Below are 19,523 nucleotides of genomic sequence, written 5' to 3' on the forward strand. Positions count from 1 at the left end.
GATCTCTTGACCTCGTGATCCACCCGCCTCGGCCTCCCAAAGTGCTGGGATTACAGGCTTGAGCCACCGCACCCGGCCAACTATGATATTTTTATTCCCATTTTACAGATATGGATGCTGAGGTTCAGAATGGCTCAGGGGTAAATGGCTTAGGGTTATCTAGCCAGAGAGTCGGAAGCCCCTGGGCTGCTGCCCTCTTTGCCAGCCCCCATGCCTTCCTGTTTTTTTCCTTTTTCTCTCTTTCTCTTGACCCTTCTCATTATTTCACTAAACCTTCCTGTAGGCTCAAATTCCTCTGAGACAGTGTTGGAAAATCCGGGGATGGGATTGGAATTGGGCAGGTCTGATAGGGCTACTTTGTAGCCATAGAGCTTGAGGCTGAAGGCGGCACGTGGAGTGTGGATGGTGCCCTGGAGAGAGTTGCTGGCACACCTGCTGAGTCAGCCATCTCTGCCAGAGACTAGGCTGTGCTCAGCTCTGGACCTCCTGATGCCCAGATTTGGCAGCTTGGGCCTTAGAAGCAGCCCCACTGCTCGGTGTTCCTCTGCTAAGCCTTGTTCTGAGGCTTTCTCTGCAACACCTGCAGTTTAAGGGAATGCATTCAGTGAGCAGAATCACAGCTCCTCTCCCACCACTCCGCTCTGCTTAGGAATGTTTTCTTGAACTCTCCTGGGAAAATGAAGGCGTTCTTGCGTTGTGCAAGGGGAGGCTGGGTAAGGTGGGAAGGGAGAGAGTAAGTGCATAACAGGCCTGGGCAGGCAGGAGGGCCCTGGGAACCATCTGGGGCCTCGGGGGAGAGGGGGATGCAGAGTGGGGAGGGGCTGCCGGAGGGACTGAGAGAAGGGGCCCCGCTTTCTGGGGAGCAAGAGGACATCATCCCCCAGCAGGAGGGGCCTGCAGGACCCTGGAGCAGCCGCTGGGGCCTTGAAGGGCCCACTGGGCCGCTGGCTTCCTGGGGCAGGACGTCCTGGCTGCAGCCAGAATTTCGCCAGGCGGGTGCAGCTCAGGCAGGAGGAACGTATGCAGTGCGGGGGAGGGCGGAGGGGCCTCTCCTCCCTGCCTGCTCGCCTCTCTTCTGTCTTGCTCTGTTCCCTGCCAGCCTCTATTTTTCTCTCGCTCTGACCTCTGCATTGTTCCTTCCCTCCTGTCTTTGCTGCCTTTCCTTTCTCTCTGACTCTGGTTTTCTGTGTCCCCCTTCCCCTTTCTCCTTTCCCTCTGCTCTCTCTCCTTCTCTCTCTCTTGCCCTCCTGAAGGAGAACTGTGATGCTGTAGCTGCTGTGCCCAGCTCCAGGGGAAACAGAGTTGCTTGCAGGATGGCAGGCCCAGGTCCATCGCCTGGCCGCCTGTTGCCATGGTGACCCAGAGGCAGCACAGGCAGCAGGCTTGGCTGTCTGGCAGGGAGGGCCGAAAGGGCTCTGAGGAGGAGAGAGGCCGGGTCTGTCCTTCACAGCCCCAGAATGGCCCACCCCACTGTCAGGGCCTGTGCCATGGGGGTGACGCCTGTGAACGTGGGTTCTGTACTGGGTGCTGTCAAAGCAGCTCCCCTGAGGGGTCACATGGATGGGGGTCATTCGTACTTGGGGTCAGACTGCCTGTGCTGTAATCCCTTCTGGCCACTTTCTGGGGTCTGCTGGAGGAGGCGGGTGGGAGGTGGCAAATAGCCCTAAGGGAGGGAGCTGGTGGGTGGAACAGAGGGAACGACAGGCAGATTTGCTGTTTAGCAGAAGGGTCTCCCTTGGAAGGAAGTGAGACCCCTGCCTCTGGGGGCAAACAGGCTCATGCTGGACAGCCACCAGAGGTGGTGTGGTGGCAGAGATTCCTGCACCTGAGAGACCCTATCTAGCTCAACGTGAGGTTTCCGTCCACTCTGAGAGCTGAGGATTTGCAAAGCACAGTTCTCAGCTCCCAAAAAGCTTATGATTTCCTCACTGACGGTGGCCCAGTGGGACAATGGTGTTCTAGAAAGTACCCTGACCCTGGACCATGCTGGAAAAGGGTACTGACACCATCGTGGCCTCCTGCAGAGGACATGAGGGTAGACAGGGAGGGGAGTTTCTGGGAAGTCCTGGTTACAGATATGGGTCCTGGACTGGGATGCCTGGGTAAGGAAGGGCCTGTTGATGTCACGGATGCCTGGGATACAGCGACAACTGGCCTGCCTGCCAGACAAGAGAGAGGCAGTTGTACAAAGTGGTCAAGCAGTCTCAGCTTTTGTGGTAAGCAGACTTGGGTTGACGTCCCAGCTCTGCCCTTTCCTGGCTGTGTGATTTTACGTGTATATATGTGCAAGCTACCTTTTCTGAGACTTTGTTTCCCCATCTGTAAAATGGGAATAATAACAACATTCAGCAATTAAGGCTGTGTGAAGATTAAAAGAGATAATGCATAAAAATGCTAAATGCAGGCCAGTGTGGCTCTCGCCTGTAATCCCAACACTTTGGGAGGCCAAGGCGGGAGGGTCACTTGAGGCTAGGAGTTCAAGATCACCTTGGCCAACATGGTGAAACCCCATCTCTACTAAAAACACAAACAGTATCCAGGCATGGTGGTGCACACCTGTAATCCCAGCTACTCGGGAGGCTGAGGCAGGAGGTGGAGGTTGCAGTGAGCTGAGATTGCACCACTGCACTCTAGAATGGGTGACAGAGTGAAACCGTCTCAAAAAAATGGTTGGGTGCAGTCACTCATACCTGTAATCCCAGCACTTTAGGAGGCCGAGGTGGGTGGATCACCTGAGGTCAGGAGTTCGAGACCAGCCTGACCAACATGGTGAAACCCCATCTCTACTAAATACAAAAAGAATTAGCTGGGTGTGGTGACTGTAATCCCAGCTACTTGAGAGGCTGAGGCAGGAGAATTGCTTGAACCCAGGAGGTGGAGGTTGTGGTGAGCTGAGATTGTGCCATTATACCCCAGCCTGGGCAACAGAGCCAGATTCCATCTCAAAAAAAAAAAAAAAGTTCAGTACAGTGCTTGGCCATGTTAATTAAATATACAAGGGGGAATGATTGATTGTTCTCAATCTTACCTGCACACACACCCCTTTCAGTTCTATAAACTGAGGAAGCTGAGCCGGGAGAGGTTGAAACACTTGCTCCTGTTCCATAGGTTGTTAGTTCTGGGCACACTGCAGGGACAGCACCCAAACAACACACAGAAGCTGAACCTGGCCCACCCAGCCTGGCCTCTGTCCTGCAGGTTCCTGTCCAGCTGCACACAGGGTCAGGCTCTGCACACACTCTGCAGCCCTCCCGCCCATCGGCGGCATAGCAGATGTCCTAGGGAACTCCCTGTTCAGTGCCTGTCTCCCCATCTAGACCTTGGCTCTGTGAGGGTGGGGCTCAGGCTTGCCCACACTGCCTGCTCCCTGCAGGCCTGATTCAGTCTCTCAATAAGTGCTGGTGTAAAAGCCGGGCAGGGCTGTGGCAATTTACAAAGCTGTTCCTATGTTCCCTCCTTTGCACCTCACGAGAATCTGCAAAGTACTTAGGATTCCCATTTTACTGATGAGGAAACTGGTCTGTGGGGTGCTCACTTGTTGAATGAATGAATAGAAATGGGGAAGCAAGTTGCCCAGAGGCCTCCCCGCCATCCCCACCCCTCTCCCTGTACTGAGGGTGGGGCTGGGATTCAAATGCAGTCTACCTGTCTCCAGAACCCACTGTCCCCCAGCAACCCCTCTTTCCACATTTCTGTTTCCCAAAGTGAGAACAAAGGCTGCTGGAGTCTGGTTGTTTAGGAAAGACAAGTCCCCACGCAGCTCTCCAGCCTCCTTGACACTGCCCCCTCACATGTGCACGGAACTGTACACTTAGCCAGGGGCCTTTAGGTTCTCTCCTTTCATCCACATACAGCTCTTGCACGGAGGTGGGTGGGAGTGCTTGTCCTTCTTTAACCAAGAAGGAAACAAGCTTCTCAATAACTTGCCCAAAGTCTGCCTAACTAAGCCCTTTCACTTAAAACCTTAGACAGAGAGCCCCCTGGGCCTCAGTTTCTCCACCTGTACAACTGAGCAGGTATAATCAGTCTTCAAAGCCCTACTCGCCTGGCGGTGCCAAGGAAAGGGCTGCAAGGTAGACAGAGGCAGGAGGCCTGCGCTGAAGCCCTGGCTGGGGACCTTGGCAGGACTTGAGACGTCTCTGAGTGTGGGTCCCCTGTGTACCTCACCAGTGATAGCACCTCAAATATTTGCTCCTGAGTCAAAAGAGAGGTGAAGGGGAAAGTATTCAGGAAATGCCCTCCCTACACCCCCAGGCCCCTGGTGGTCACCTCTGGGACAGGGGCAGTTCTCAAAATGACCCACGGAGGGTAGGTGTCAGATTTCAGGCAAGGTTATTTTTACCCTGGGGGGTGGAGGGAGGCAGGTGACATTTGGGCTCACAGTTCTAGAATGGGGTGAGGGGTAGGGATAGGAGCAGGGCCTCTAGTGGAGAACCTTGTGGGACTTCAAGGTCCATATTCTCCTTGCTTGCATGGAGTGACACTAGTGAGAATTGGGAACCCACTGAAAAAAAACTCAAGCATTTGGTCCACAGCGAGCCAGGCTTTGTCCCCTCTGGGCCCTGGAGATACCAGAAGTAGAAAGAAAAGGTTCCTGCATTGTGGGTCTTCTGGTCTGGTGTCTATCAAATTATCCCACAATTAACTGAACCTTGTCACAATGGAGAGCATTATAGAGGCGAGGTACACGGGTTGGGGCGCTGAGGGATGAGGAACATGACAGAGGTGGCGGAGCAGGATGAGTACTCCAGGCAGAGGGAGTGGCATGGGCATAGCCCCAGTGCTGGGAGGTGGCAAGCTGCACATGAGGACCTGAAAGAAAGCCAGTGTGGCTGGGTCACACCGTGGTGCTTTAGGACCACCAGGGTCATGCCCGTTGTGTGTGCAGTAATGGAGCAATGCACCAAAACAGCAGGAACTGTAGCAGAGAACATTGCATAATCAAAAGGCAGCCAAACAAGGAGGTGGGAGAGAACCTCAAATCCACCTCCCTGGCGAGTTTCACCCGCTGGGGTTTTTGCGGGAATTTGGAGGAGCTGGGGGTTGCTGATTGGCTGAGGAGTGAGGGGTGGAGTCATGGGACCAGGAGAGGAAGAAACTATATTCCTGTGTTGAGTTGCTTCTTTGGAGACAGTCTTTAGACTGGCTGGTGTCAGTGGACCCACTGAAATGCAGGATGTGGGGCGGGGTGCAGTGGCACACGCCTAGAATCCCAGCACTTTGGGAGGCTGAGGTGGGCGGATGGCTTGAGCTCAGAAGCTCAAGTCCAGCCTGGACAACAAAAAATTAGCTGGGCATGGTGGCATGTGCCTGTGGTCCCCGCAACTCTGGAGGCTGAGATGGGAGGATCACTTGAGCCTGGGAGGTGGAGGCTGCAGTGAGCTGAGATCACACCACTGTACCGGCCTAGGTGACACAGCAAGATTCTTAAGAAAAAAAACAAAAAAACAAAAAAAAAAAAAAAAGCAAAACAGGATATCGTAAATATCTCAAAATAGAAACCTTGAGGTTTTTTTTATTTATTATTATTATTGCTAGAGATGTCATCTGTAAAAGTTAGGACCTTGTGGCAGGGGCTATGTGACTTTTAAGCAGTAAGCAGCTATAAGAGAGTGGGCTGTAGGCAGGCAGGTTAATGCTGAGCTACGCTTTTCCTCACAGCTTATTTGGTTACAAACTTAGCAATTTAGCTTTATTAATGTTATTATCCCCATTTGACAGATGATAAAGATACATATATAGTATGTATGTATGTGTATATATATATCACAGTTATGTGTATGATGTACGTATATATCACAATTAACTCATCTATTCATTCATTAATGGATATTTGGGCTGTTTCTACCTCCTGCTTGCTGTGAATAGTGCTGTGTCTGGTATATTTCACTTAATATGTGTGTTTGAATTTCATCTATGTTTTAGCATGTATCAGTACTTCATTTATTTTTATGTCTGAATAGCCATTCATTTGATAAAGACACATATATAGGTATACATATATCACAGTTATATGTACTATATGTGATATGTATATATATACACATATATATCACAGTTACATGTACATATAAAAGTTCCATGGATAGTTGGGCTGTTTCTACATGTTGCTTGCTGTGAATAGTGCTGTTGTGAACATGTGTGTGCATGTATTTGTACTTGTTTTAGTTCTTTTGGGTCTATAACTAGGAGTGGAATTGCTGGATCATATGGTATTTCTATATTTAACTTTTTTGAAGATCTGCTAAACTGTTTTTCATGGCGACTCAATCATTTTACATTCCCACCAGTAATGTACAAGGGTTCCATTTTCTCCATGTCCTTGCCAACACTTGTTATTTTCTATTATTTTGATTATGGCCATCACAGTGAGTTCACCCTCTTTTATAATCCTCATTGTAACCCCAAGTTCTTTTATTATCCCCATTTGACAGATGAGGAAACTGAGGCATAAAGAGGTTAAAATAACTAGACGAAGGTCCCTTGGGGATGATGAACTTCTAAAAGTTCCATTTGTATTTAGCTTTACAGGAAGCCAGCTGCGTTGAAAATGCGCCCATGAAGCTCTATTCTCGAAGGAGAGATTGGGCTGGGCTGAGGAACACTTGTTTTTAGCTTAGAGTTTCCTCCTGGACCTTCCTCCCCAGACTTAAGGCCTCAGGCAGAATTAGCAGGTTGAGCCCCCCACTTTTTCTCCCCATACTGGGAGAGCACAGAGCTGGCCATCAGAGGAAGGGAAAGACCTTGATCAGCCTGCACCAGGTTGAGGCCATTGGCCTAGGACTCAGGGCCCTGGGCTCTGTTCCCTCCTCTGTCACTGACTGGCTTTGTAACTTGGTATAGTTTGCCTCTCTTCCCTGAGTCTTAGGTGGGAAGAAATTCTTCTACCTTCCCTACCACCAAGGCCTACAGAAGTGCTGTAGAGATGACAACATGGACTTTCGCTGGTAGGTCTGGGACTGACTTAAACTCTATCACTTCCTAGCTACTTAGAAGCAGTGTACGCTCTCTCAGCCTTGGTTTCCTCATCAGTAAAATGGGTAGAATAACAACGCCTTGCAGGGTAGATATAAGAATTGCGGTGGCTCATGCCTGTAATCCCAGCACTTTGGTCGGCCAGGTGGGCACATCACCTGAGGTCAGGAGTTCGAGAAATGGGTGGGCCACCTTGAGTTTCGTTGTATCTTGTGTCCCTGGCAGTTGTTCAGTGAAGCCACTAGACTCTGGAATCCAGGTCATTCTACCTAGTATGGATTTGGCCAAAAGTTCATGATGCCTCAGCCTACTCAGGCTATGTAGGAAGAGAACTCTCACCTTCCTTTGACACTTAGAAGTCCTGTGTTGGCTGGGCACGGTGGCTCATGCCTATAATCCCAGCACTTAGGGAGGCCAAGGAGGGAAGCTTGAGGTCAGGAGTTGGAGACTAGCCTGACCAACATGGTGAAACCCCATCGCTTCTAAAAATACAAATATTAGCTGGGCATGGTGGCGTGTGCCTGTAATCCCAGCTACTCAGAAGGCTGAGGCAGGAGAATGACTTGAACCCAGGAGGCGGAGTTTGCGGTGAGCCAAGATCATGCCACTGCACTCCAGCCACTCCAGCCTGGAAATTCTGTCAAAAAAAAAGAAGTCCTGTGTCAATAGTACCAATTCTATGAGTGGGGCTGTCACATATGCAGACTCCTTTCTGACCCTCATACCAAGGAAGATGCCAAGGTGACAAGGGGAACAAGCACACTGGCCTGGCAGTGCTGCCCTTTAAGAATCTGGCTCAGCCTCAACCTGCCGACCCTAAATGGCAATGATAGGTTCTGGGTCAGCAAGACACAGCTCTCCTTGCAGTGTTGGAATGAGCGTCTCCAGTCTCTTACTGCTGATAGGAACCTTGTGAAAGGACCTGCATCTCCTGGACAAACTGAGACCCCCGTGGCAGCGCAGGCCCACACCCTGAAAAGCCATCACACTATTTGGCCACGCCGGCACTATGGATAAACCTCAAGCCTTTTAGGTTAACTCTTGTCTGCCACAGATTCTCAGGAAAAGATATCATCTTTCTAAATCCAGATTCACAGGCAGATGACAGTCCACCAACTGAATAACCTCTTAGTGAAGATTTTCAGATTCTGCTCCACAAGGAAGCTCACCAGGGCTTCAGATTTAGGAGGAGGAAGATTTTTTTTTTTTTTTAATGACCTCCATCCAGACCTCCTTTCCTTGGATGCAAAATCAGTGTGCTAGAAAGGAGAAAGAACCACAAGCATATTGTGGCACTAGTGGAAGAAGCACCTGCCATTTGGAAGCCCAAAGTTTTATTTATTTATTTATTATTAATTTTTTTTCTTTTTTTGAGATGGAGTTTCACTCTTGTCGCCCAGGCTGGAGTGCAATGACATGTCTCGGCTCATCACAGCCTCCGCCTCCCGGGTTCAAGCAATTCTCCTGCCTCAGCCTCCCGAGTAGCTGGGATTACAGGCATGTGCCATCGCACCTGGATAATTTTGTATTTTTAGTAGACATGGGGTTTCTCCATGTTGATCAGGCTGGCCTCAAACTCCTGACCTAAGATGATCCGCCCGCCTCAGCCTCCCAAAGTGCTAGAATTACAGGTGTGATCCATGGTGCCTGGCCTTGGGGGTGTTTATTTTTTAATTTTTATTTTTAATTGTAAAAATAAAATATGTAATTTATGTTCTTGAAGAAAACAAGAGAATTGCTAGGATGATACATATGAGAGCTGCTAGCATAGGACCCGAGACTTAGTAGGTCTTCAATAACTGTTCACCAGTGAATACATGAGAGGTGCTTCATAAAAAAATATTGGTTCAATCCTCCACCTTTCCAAATCCCAAATCTTGAAGAGTGTCAAATGTGAACACTCAGCAGCTAAAGGAAAATTAGAGTGTTTGATAGGACACTGGGGACCATCACTTGTCTTCTAGAGTGAAGATAGGATCTCATGTTATATGACAATCAGACGCCTGTGGAACAGCCCCCTGGTATCCTTCCTCCCAGCCCTTGGGCTAGCTTTGTGGACATATGCTTCCTCTTTTACCTATGAGTTTGGTGCCCACCACCACTACCCTTTTTTGCCTTGTCTGCTGGGAACCTCCAGGCCAAATGCAGCTCTCTTTGGCAGCATCTGGATTGCTAACATAATCCTCTCCTCTCTTATTTGGTTCCTTAACTTTGTTTGCATTTTGGTTCCTAGTGCCCGTGCATTGTGTGTGTCCGGGATATGTGTGTAGGCTGTCTCAGGGCCTTTTTTGGGAAGAAGGTAGGGAGGGAATCAGCTGAAAGGGGAGCCTAGGAATGTGGACAAATCTCCTGCCTGGCTGGTGGGGAAAGTGCCAGGAGGCTGCCCTTGGGTTTTTCTGAGAGGCTGAGGGAGCGGGAGGGGGATGGGGCCACCTTTGTGGGGGCAGGGCATGGAATTTAGTCAGCTCCCTCACTCGGCTCAGAGTGACCTGGTTCAGACAATGGGACCTTTCACGGGGCCTGGCCCACAGCTCTGGGGTGGGTGCAAGGCCTCTTCCCCCTGCCTGCCCCTGGGGCCTGCCTTCCAGTACCTTGTGAGAGGCAGGGCGGGAGAGTGGGAGGAACAGGGGCTTTGCAGTTTGGCACTCTGCTTTTGAAGCCCTGCTCCATAATCACGGGCTTTTTGAATTCTCACAGAACCTCTCAAGCTCCTAACCTTGCCCTGCACAGGCTTGCTGTGAGGCTCTGGTGAGCTCATGGGTAGAAAGCACTGTGGAAACCATCTGGTTTGAACTACGTTTGGGTCCCTCCCAGCTGTATTTCTGTAGGAGGCACAAACTCAGCTTTATAATGCTAGTAGTAAGCACTCAATAAATGTTAGCCACAGGGTCGATGTGTGCTGGGAGCTCTATATACTTGGTGCGGTTTAATTTCCTCCCTACAATGATCCTGGGAAGTGGGTACTGTAATCTCATTTTTACAGACGAGGAAACCGAGGCCCATAGAGGTGGAGCAGCTTGCTCAAGGTTATACAAGTTGGTTGTGGAATTGGACTTGAACCCAAGCTAAGCTGACCCCCAAGGCCTGTGCACAGCCTGTGTCACGGTGGGTTACTCCAGAGGTCACCCAGGCCTGCTCCTCCCCTTCAGGGCAGGTAGGTCTCCTTTGTACCAGGCCTAGTCTAGCATTATCAGGTCTGGCCACGTCTGCCAGGGCCTTGGGCCAGCACCTGGCACAGCTGCTGTCTGAGAGGGCATGTCTCCGACCTCTGGGTGCCCTCCTACCCTTGCAGTGGTTCAGCCCCGCCACCCCGGCAGCTGTCTTGGCTGGGCCTGCCTGGCCGCCCCAGGCCCTGACTCCATCCAGGGCCTCTGCTCTCCCTATGACTGGCCCTGGGAGGAGTGGCCCAGCTCTGGAGCCCCATTGGCCAAACCTTGCCTGGGCTGCACACACCCCTGCCTCCCAGGCTGGCTGCCTGCCCACCTAGGAGGCCTGGCCTGGCCTGCCCTAATTTGGGCAGGCTGCCTTGGAGCCCAGGGAAGGAGTGGAGTCTGAAAGGTCATGCCTGGGGCCACCTGCTGCTCTGTCCCTGCCGCCTGTGCTCCAGCCCAGGGGTTTTGCACCCCTCTCTTTGAGGGGAGTGGTGGGGACAATTGTGGGCTTGTCTCTCAGAGTGCTTCAGGGGCCCTGCTCAGAAAAGCATAGTAGTTCCCATGCTGACAGTGCTCTGGAGCCTCCTCATTGGGAATCTCAGCTGGGCGTGCAAATCTCAGGCTGAGTTAGACCCCGGACTCCTGGAACCAGGGGTACCTCAGGGACTGGCAATTCTCTGTACTACCTGGTGAGTGACAGATGTGGCTTGGGAAGGGGGACCCTGCTCAGGATCACACAGCACCTGAACGACACAGCTAGAATTTGAACTCAAGTCTGTTTCTGATTGTCCCTGCACAAATCTTTGACGAGGGCCTCCGTGTGCCAGGCCCTTCTAGGCCCAATTTGTCGTTGTGTTCTTCATGTCTGGCCCAGGGCCCATCCAGAGGAATTGTTTGGTGAATGAATAAATGAATAAGTGAACCAGTGAGCAGGGCACAGATCCTGGCTCCCGTGGCTTAGGGTATGCCAGGAAGGTAGGGACTCCTGATTCACAGAAACAGGAGCGCATGGGAGGAGGGTTTGACCAGGTGAGAAGCAGAGAGAGGACCGGAGCTCAGGCATCACGACTGCTGGTCCAGGGCTGTGTCCATGCTCAGTTTCCTTGTTGGTGAAATGGGCCCATGGTTCTCACCCTCATCCTCGTGAGGACACAGAAAGGTGGTGGACATGCCCAGGCTGGTAAAGTGGGGGTGTTGAGTGTGGGCATTCGTGCCCTAGGCGGTCTGCCCCCAGGCGGACGTGCCCAGACAATGCCTCTGCAAGTGGGCATTGTCTCCCCATTTCCTCAGCTCTCCCTAGGGCTTCTTTCTGGAATTTCTCCCCAGTACCCCTGGCTGTGGAGGGGTTTGGGAAGAGTGTGGGTGAATGTAGTTTTGCCTACCTCCTTCCTCTATATGCTCCCACACACAGAAAGCCAGCCACCCGTATCCATGCAGGCCCCCAGCTCACAAACAAGCGGGAAGTGCCTTGGCAGTGGTTACCATGGCGACGGGTCCTGCTGGGATCACGTCGGCCTTCCAGCTACCTGTGTGCGCCTGCAAGCCAGGCAGCCTGGCACCCTGCAGGCCTCCGCCCAGGCTGAAAGCTCCTGGGATGGCTGCCCTCCTGTCTCCCCTTGGTGCCCAGCCTGCTACCCAGGGGCTCTTGGGAATAAGCAGTGTTTCTGGAAACCCATAAGCTGTTCTGGGTCAGATAGTCCTGGTTCAAATCCTGGTTCTACCACATAGGGATCAGTGACCTTGAACAAGCCACCTCGGTGCGTTTGGAATAGATTGAATTAGCTATGGGAGGCCCATCGGGGGGAATTATCTAAGGAGTATAGACCAAGTGCAAGAGCTGTCACTGCCATCCTCCTGCTGCTGTGGCAGGCTCGCCACTGGGGCGTGGTGCTCTTTGCCACTCCAGCCAAGCCCAGGGCCCTGGACTCCTCATCTCTGCCCCCGGAGGTCCTGCAAGCAGAGTAGTGTGAGGGGTAGGAGCTCAGACTGCAGCAGACCTCTCGGGTCACAGCTGAGCTTTGTCACTTACTTGGGTCCTCATTTGTAGGATGAGGATAATCATGCATCTGTCTCATAGGTTTGTTGTGAGGATAAAATTGGATTAGTACATATAAAGTGCTTGTAAAAATAGGTGACACCTAAGTGCGATATAAATGTTAGTGGTGACTGTCGTCACCACCACACAATTGGCACTGGCCACCAGAATTGAACCCATGTGCCTGTCCCTCCTCACCTTTCTCACACATGCAGGCGTGCCCAGCTCTTGAGTTCATGGTCTGCTTAGGGATGGCAGGCTGCTAGCGCCTTCCCTCTCCTCCCTTCCAAAGGACTGACGGGCACACCCCACTTCTTCTGCCTGGAGAGTAAGACATGCTGGGCTCCAAGCAGAAGCCCCAGCTCTAATTCATGAGTTGGAGAATTTTCTCAGCCAGTTTTCCAGGTGGCAGCTGCTGTACCCAGCCCTGGTTCAGACACCTAGTCAGTGACTGCCCACAGCGCTCCCAGTCAATAAATCCTTCTGAAGATGGAGGGAGCCCAAGAAAGGAGCCCTTTGGGGTTGAAATCAGAGCAGCTTCTTGAAACATTGTATCAGGAACAGTTCCTTGGGATTGACTGCTATGGGGCTTGCTAGGCCTCCTGCACAGAGAGGGGACTCTTTCCAGAATGAAGGTACATCTAAGGCAACCCTTTCAAAAGCCGCCCTGGAGCTGAAGCCAGGAGCACTGAGTTTTCCGCGTGGTTTTGTCTCCACTGCTCCACTGGGGTGCAAGGCTGTGTTCACGTGCGGTTCTTAGCCAAAAGGAAACTGTGCAGAAGCGGCATCCGCAGAGCCCCTGGGGTCTGAGACCATGGTCTGGAGGGTGGTGGCCACTCTCGGGTCGGGATCTGGTGGGAGGTGGCCCTACGTGCTCTCTCTCCCCCAGACCCTAAGTTCTCAAGGCTGGGCCTCTCGGTCCCCACCTGTCCTCCAGGGCTTGGCCTCCGTGTTCTCCAGCCGCACGTCCCGGAAGTCAACCTCACGTGCAGACGGCGACGGTGCCATGACAGACGGCCAGGGATACCGGAACCCCACGGAGGTGCAGATGAGCCAGCTGGTGCTGCCCTGCCACACCAACCAGCGCGGCGAGCTGGGCGTCGGGCAGCTGCTCAAGTGGATCGACACCGCGGCCTGCCTGTCCGGTGAGGCTGCGCTCCCACGCCCTCCTGCCCCACAGGCCCAGAGCCCGGGCTGCGCTTGCAGCGATGGTCACTGTCCGCCCTGAGTGCCATACTTGTTTCTCATCTTGGCCTTTGCTCATGCTGGTCCACCTGCCTGAAATGCCCTTCCCAGTGTCGCCGTGCTCCTCACAGCCTACCTCTCTCTCACTCAGACCCCCGAGCCCTGAGTGCCGGTCCAGGCCCTAAGTCCCTCCCTCAGCACGTGCAGCCTTCTAGGCGGCTGCTTGGGACTGGCTGGGAGATGCCGCTGAGCAAAGCCCGTGGCTGCCTGCCCTGCCGCTCCGTCCCTTGAGTTGAGGGGCACCGGACCAGGCTCATTTCATTCCTTTTGTTGTACCAGCGCTCTCCAACCCACAGAGCTCACAGCCTGGTGGGGTGGGGCGTGGGGTGGGTTGGCAGATGACCCGACTGTGTCCCCTCAGCACTGTTTCAGAGGCCCTGACCCAGCCCTTGGGGCAGGGGAGGGATTCCTGGGGGGCTGAGGCACCTGAATGGAGTCCTGAGAGTGAGAATGACTCAGGCAAGGAACCAGCGGGTGAAGGGACAGGGGCTCCAGAAGGCCAGGAAGCAGGCCAGTGTGGCGTGATCATTCATTCGGCCGTTACTTATTGAGCATCTACTATGTCCAGGCACTGTTCCAGGACTGGGGTACAGCAATGAACAAGACAGGCAAAACGGCAAAATCCTTGTTGTCCTCAAGTAATTTATAATCTAGCGGGAGGGAGAGACAATAGACAGATGGAAAGCAGGTATACAGAAGAGGCTTGGGGTGGTGACTGAGGGGAGGGAGAGTGGGGAAGGGGGCGGCAGGGTGTGGTGGGAGTTGTGGCCTTGGCTCCGGGTGGCTGGAGAAGTGTCCTGAGGAGGTGACATCTGAGCAGAAGCCTGTGATGGGGGGAAGCTACTAACATCTGGCTTTCTTCCCCTGACGCCAGCGGAGAGGCATGCTGGCTGCCCCTGTGTCACAGCCTCCATGGATGACATCTATTTTGAGCACACCATTAGGTAAGTGGCCCCTCCTGCCTCAAGGTCCTCTGGTCTCCCTCCCACGAGCCTGGGGCCCACCCTCATGTCTCCCTGCCCCGTCAGCCTGTGTGCTGCCTAGAGCCTGACTTGATTGACTGAAAGTGAGGTGGGGGCAGCCTCTGGGGAAGCCTGAACCCCTCTGCAGTGTCTCTGGGATGGTGAGGGGCTAGGAGTTGACCTGCTGTTCCATCCTGTGGGGGGGTTCCCCCAGCCAGGGTGTGGCCAAGATAGCATTGTGGGGTGCTGCGTGACTTTGGGGAAGTCAGTCTCTCTCTGGGCCTCAGTTTTCTCATCTACAAAATGGAACTTAATCAGTGAATGCCTTTTTGAGCTTGGACTTTCTTTGTGGGTCCTTAGTCACTGGGCTGTAGGGAGGCCCCTAGACAAGGCGTCTTGGCAAAGTCTGAGTGAATGGTTTGGGCCATTCAACCTCTACTCACATACTTCCAGGGATGAGGAGCTCATTACCTCATTACCAAGGTAGACCTTTTTTTTTTTGAAATGGAGTCTCCCTCTGTCACCCATGCTGCAGTGCAATGAGATGATCTTGGTTTACTGCAATCTCTACCTCTCGGGTTCAAGCAATTCTTATGCCTCAGCCTCACGAGTAGCTGGGATTACAGGCACCTACCACCAGTCCTCGATAATTTTTTGGTATTTTTAGTAGAGATGGGATTTCACCATGTTGGTCAGGCTGGTCTCAAACTCCTGACCTCAGGTGATCCATCGGCTCCAGCCTCCCAAAGTCCTGGGATTACAGGCGTAAGCCACCACACCTGGCCTTTTCTTTTCTTTTTTTCTGAGACAAGGTCTCACTCTGTCACCCAGAGTGGAGTGCAGTGGTGCGATCCTGGCTCCCCGCATCCTCTGCCCCCCAGGCTCAAGAGATTGTCCTGCCTTAGCCTCCCAAGTAGCTGGGATTACAGGTGCACGCCACTACACTGGCTAGTTTTTGTATTTTTAGTAGAGACAGGATTTCACTATGTTGGCCAGGCTAGTCTCGAACCCCTGACCTTAAATGATTCGCCTGTCTTGGCTTCCCAAAGTGCTGCGATTACAGGCATGAGCCATCAGGCCTGTTTTTATTTTTATTTTTTATGGGTATACAGAATAGAAAAATCTTCGTCACAGCACACTGGACTTTGCCTCCCCATAGCTTTGCCCATAGATCCTGCTTCTGGGATCCAAGGAGCAGGCTGAGCCCTCAGCCCAAGACAGGCTACAGGGCCATACACAGAGCTCTTGTCTCTGGGCCTGACCCTAAACTCACCAGCACTAGCTAGGACATCAAGTGCCAAGGGCTTATTCAGGACTCACTGGGTGCTCAGTGTGTCACCATTAAGGAAGAAGACTGACCAGTCCCTGTACTCACTCATTCAGTCATTCCCTCACTACAAACTTCATATGAGATGAGCACCTTTTTCAGACCAAGGGCCTTGCTGAGACTGGGCATGCAAAGGCCACTGGAGCACAGCCTCTTCCCTGGAGCTCCCAGTCTGCAGGGAGGCAGATGGAACATCATTTCAATGCACAGTGAGAAGTTCTATGCCATAATGGGCTCTGACACACAGATGCTTTGTAATACCTTTTTTTTGTTGTTGAGACAGAGTCTTGCTCTGTCACTCAGGATGGAGTGCAATGGTGTGATCTCGGCTCACTACAACCTTCGCCTCCCAGGTTCAAGCGATTCTCCTGCCTCAGCCTCCCAAGTAGTTGGGATCACAGGCACGTGCCACCATGCCTGGCTAATTTTTGTATTTTTAGTAGAGATGGGGTTTCACCATGTTGGCCAAGCTAGTCTTGAACTCCTGGCCTCAAGTGATCCACCTGCCCTGGCCTCCTAAAGTGCTGGGATTACAGGTGTGAGCCACCCTGCCTGGCCTGCTTTGTAATACCTTTAATTTTAGAATAGTTTTATAGACTAATTTAAAATTTACAAAAACATTGTATCTCTAAAGATAGTACAAGGCCAGGCACAGTGGCTCATGCCTGTAATCCCAGAACTTTGGGAGGCGGAGGCAGGCAGATCACTTGAGCGCAGGAGTTTGAGACCAGCCTGGGCAATATGGCAAAACCCAGTCTCTACCAAAAATTAGCTGGGCATGGTGATATGTGCTTGTGGTCCCAGCTACTTGGGAGGCTGAGGTGGGAGGATCACTTGAGCCTGAGAGGTGGAGGTTGCAGTGAGCCGAGATCACACCACTGCACTTCACCTGGATGACACAGTGAGACCCTGTCTCAGAATAAATAAACAATAAAAATAAAGATAGCACAGAGAGTTCCCATATACCCCACACCCAGTTGCCCTGTGATTAACATCTTACATTTGTAGGATACCTTGTCACAGTTAGTGCACCAATCCCGATACATTATATTTTGATGCCTTTTTAAATACATTGACTTATTTGATCCTCAAAACAACACTATGTGGTCATAGCTATTAGTATCCTCATTTTACAAAAGAGGAAACTGAGGCACAGAGAATTGAAGTAATTTATTGGAGGTAGTACAGCTAATGGAGGATCCAGGATATACTATCAAGCAGGCAATCTGGCCCCAGAGCCCTTGCTCTTAACCAACAGGCTATATTTCCGATAGGTCTGGGAGTAGGTGTTATGGCACTGAGGGTAGTCAACGGGGGCTTCCTGGAAGAGGCATTTGAGCTGACTCCAGTACTGTCAGCTCTGTACATAGTGACACTTTGAAGCCAGTGGAGCTGTGTCTGGACCAGCTCCGGGTCCCTGCAGCCAACACAAGTTCTTTTACTTAGGGGAGCAAGAAATAGAGAGGGCTAGGGGTTCATGCATGCTGGCTGGACCTGCTGCAGGGCCCAGCAGAGTGAAGGTGAATCTGGGCGGAGGAGGCTGTGGGTGGAAGGGAAAACCAGAGAGGATGCTGGGAAAGAGGACAAGCTGGGGAGGGGCTGGAGCATGGCTGGTGTCCAGGAGGGTCCTGGACGCATCTGAGGAAAGATGAAGTTTTTTTTTTGTTTGTTTCTGCTTTTGCCACTTTTTTTTTTTTTTTTGAGTCCATGAGGCATTTTATTTGTACATGTATGTATTACGTCCCTAGAAAAAGAATTCCAGGATTTTCCCTCTTGTGTGTTTTCGTCTTGCTTCTTCATGGTCCATGATGCCAGCTGAGGTTGTCAGTACAATGAAACCAAGCTGGCGGGACGGAAGCAGATTATCCTGCCATTTTTCTAGATCTTTGAGTTGCACATCAAATCTGGGGCTGATCACACCACACTTGTTTAGCCTGCCTGTGAGGTTCACCACAATTTTCCCAGCTCTGTGATCGTCAATGATTTCAAATTCGCCAATGTAACCATGCTTCATCATCACAGTGAGAAACCGGACGATGAACTGGAGCACAGCCTAACAAGCACCTGGTGTTTGCCTCTCTTTTCGGCATTGTTGATGCTCTCGAGAGCATCAGCCAGGACATTCATGCGCACCGTTGTGGCGGCACCGAAAGGCGGCGGAAAGAGGACGGGAGGGGAGAGTGCATGGAGTTATCCTGCTTTTGCCACTTTAAAATAATTCCAAATGTATGTCTAAGGGCTAAGAACTCTTTTAATTAATTAATTAGTTTATTAATTTATTTTTTGAGATGGAGTCCTGCTCTGTCGCCCAGGCAGGAGTGCAGTGGTATGATATTAACTCACTGCAACCTCTGCCTCCCAGGTTCAAGCAATTCTCCTGCCTCAGCCTCCCTAGTAGCTGGGATTACAGGTGCCCACCACCAAGCTGGGCTAATTTTTGTAATTTTAGTAGAGACAGGGTTTCACCATATTCATCAGGCTGGTCTTGAACTTCTGACCTCAGGTGATCTGCTCACCTTGGCCTCCCAAAGTGATGGGATTACAGGCATGAGCCACTGCACCTGGCCCTCTTTTTTTTTTTTTTTTTCTAGAGAAGTTCTCTTTAAACACAACCTTAACGTCATTACCACATCTAAATAATTAACAATAATTTTCACTAACCTCATTACCTAGTCAGTATTCAGATGCCCAAACTTTCTTATGAATTTGTTTTTATTTTGTTTGCTTTGCAGTTATTTATTTTTTCAGAATGGAGCCTTGCTCTGTTGCTTGGGTGCAGAGGCAGCATCATACATAGCTCACTGTAGCCCTGAACTTCTGGGCTCAAGCCATCCTTCCGCCTCAGCCTCCCTAGTAGCTGGGACTACAGGCATGTGGCACCATACCTTACTAATTAAAACATTTTTTTTGCCCGTAGAGATGAGGTCTGGCTATGTTGACCAGGCTGGTCTAAATTCCTAGCTTCAAGCAATCCTCCCACCTCTACCTTGTAAAGCTCTAAGATAACAGGCTCGAGCCTCCATACCCAGCCTGCAGTTATTTTGTCACTCCCGTCAGGATGCAAATAATTGTAATTGGTTGCCTCTAAAAAAACCTCTATAGAGACCCCCACCATCCTCCACCAGCCCGCTGTCTCTCTCTCTCTCTCTCAAAATGTACTTATTGAGGAAAGCTGGCCATTTGCCTTTTAGAGTCCTTCATCATCTGGGTTTGCTATTTGAATTTCTGTGGTACAATTAACACATTTCTTTGTCTCCTGAGAGTAGATTGGTCTAGGGAAGGGCTTCATAGGGGTCAGATTTGTTTATGGGGGCTGCTTGTCTGCATTGTGAACACTTGGAGGGGTGTCCAGGAGTTCCGGGGTCCTTGAGGAGGCTGGACAGGGGCCCTGGGGAGGGATCCAGTTTAGGCCTGAGCTGTGGGGACAGAGGGCAGTCAGGAAGGAGGAGAAGCTTAGAAGCCCACATGGGTGTCGGCTTGGCTTTGGGGGACATCAGAGAGAGAAGGGAGAGGAGGAAGAATCACAAATTCCTCCAGCACCACAGAAAATAGACTTTTATTTTTATTTGGGGGACCACAGAAATTTTTTGTCCTAATTTTTGATCATGAAAACTTTCAAACATTAAACACTAAGATCCAATAATTAACATTTTTCTAAATTTGCTTTATCTACGTATAGATAAAGGAATACATATACGTTCTTTTTTATTTTCTTGTTAAAAGACAAAGTCTCGCTCCATCACCCAGGCTGGAGTGCAGTGGTGCAATCTTGGCTCACTGCAACCTCTGCTTCCTGGGTTCAAGCCATTCTTTTTTTTTTTTTTTCT

General features: G+C 51.2%; 1 protein-coding gene and 1 pseudogene across 4 annotated transcripts in view; one reads left to right on the forward strand and one right to left on the reverse strand.

Moving 5' to 3' along the window:
* ACOT11 (acyl-CoA thioesterase 11) overlaps window positions 1-19,523 on the forward strand; it is a 58,526-nt gene that overhangs the window by 17,596 nt on the left and 21,407 nt on the right. For 2 of the 4 annotated variants that reach the window (XM_017504461.2, XM_037729887.1), the window contains exons 2-3: window positions 13,100-13,307; window positions 14,282-14,351. The exons of 1 other annotated variant lie outside the window; for it this stretch is intronic. In XM_017504461.2, coding sequence (XP_017359950.1) covers window positions 13,100-13,307; window positions 14,282-14,351 — 278 coding nt within the window. Of the gene's footprint in view, window positions 1-13,051; window positions 13,308-14,281; window positions 14,352-19,523 lie in introns of all 4 variants that reach the window. One more of the 4 variants, XM_037729886.1, reaches the window with a different exon arrangement.
* LOC119467722 lies at window positions 17,400-17,886 on the reverse strand (annotated as a pseudogene).

The sequence above is a fragment of the Cebus imitator genome, unplaced genomic scaffold (assembly GCF_001604975.1).
Source record: "Cebus imitator isolate Cc_AM_T3 unplaced genomic scaffold, Cebus_imitator-1.0 Scaffold322, whole genome shotgun sequence".
NCBI lineage: Eukaryota > Metazoa > Chordata > Mammalia > Primates > Cebidae > Cebus > Cebus imitator.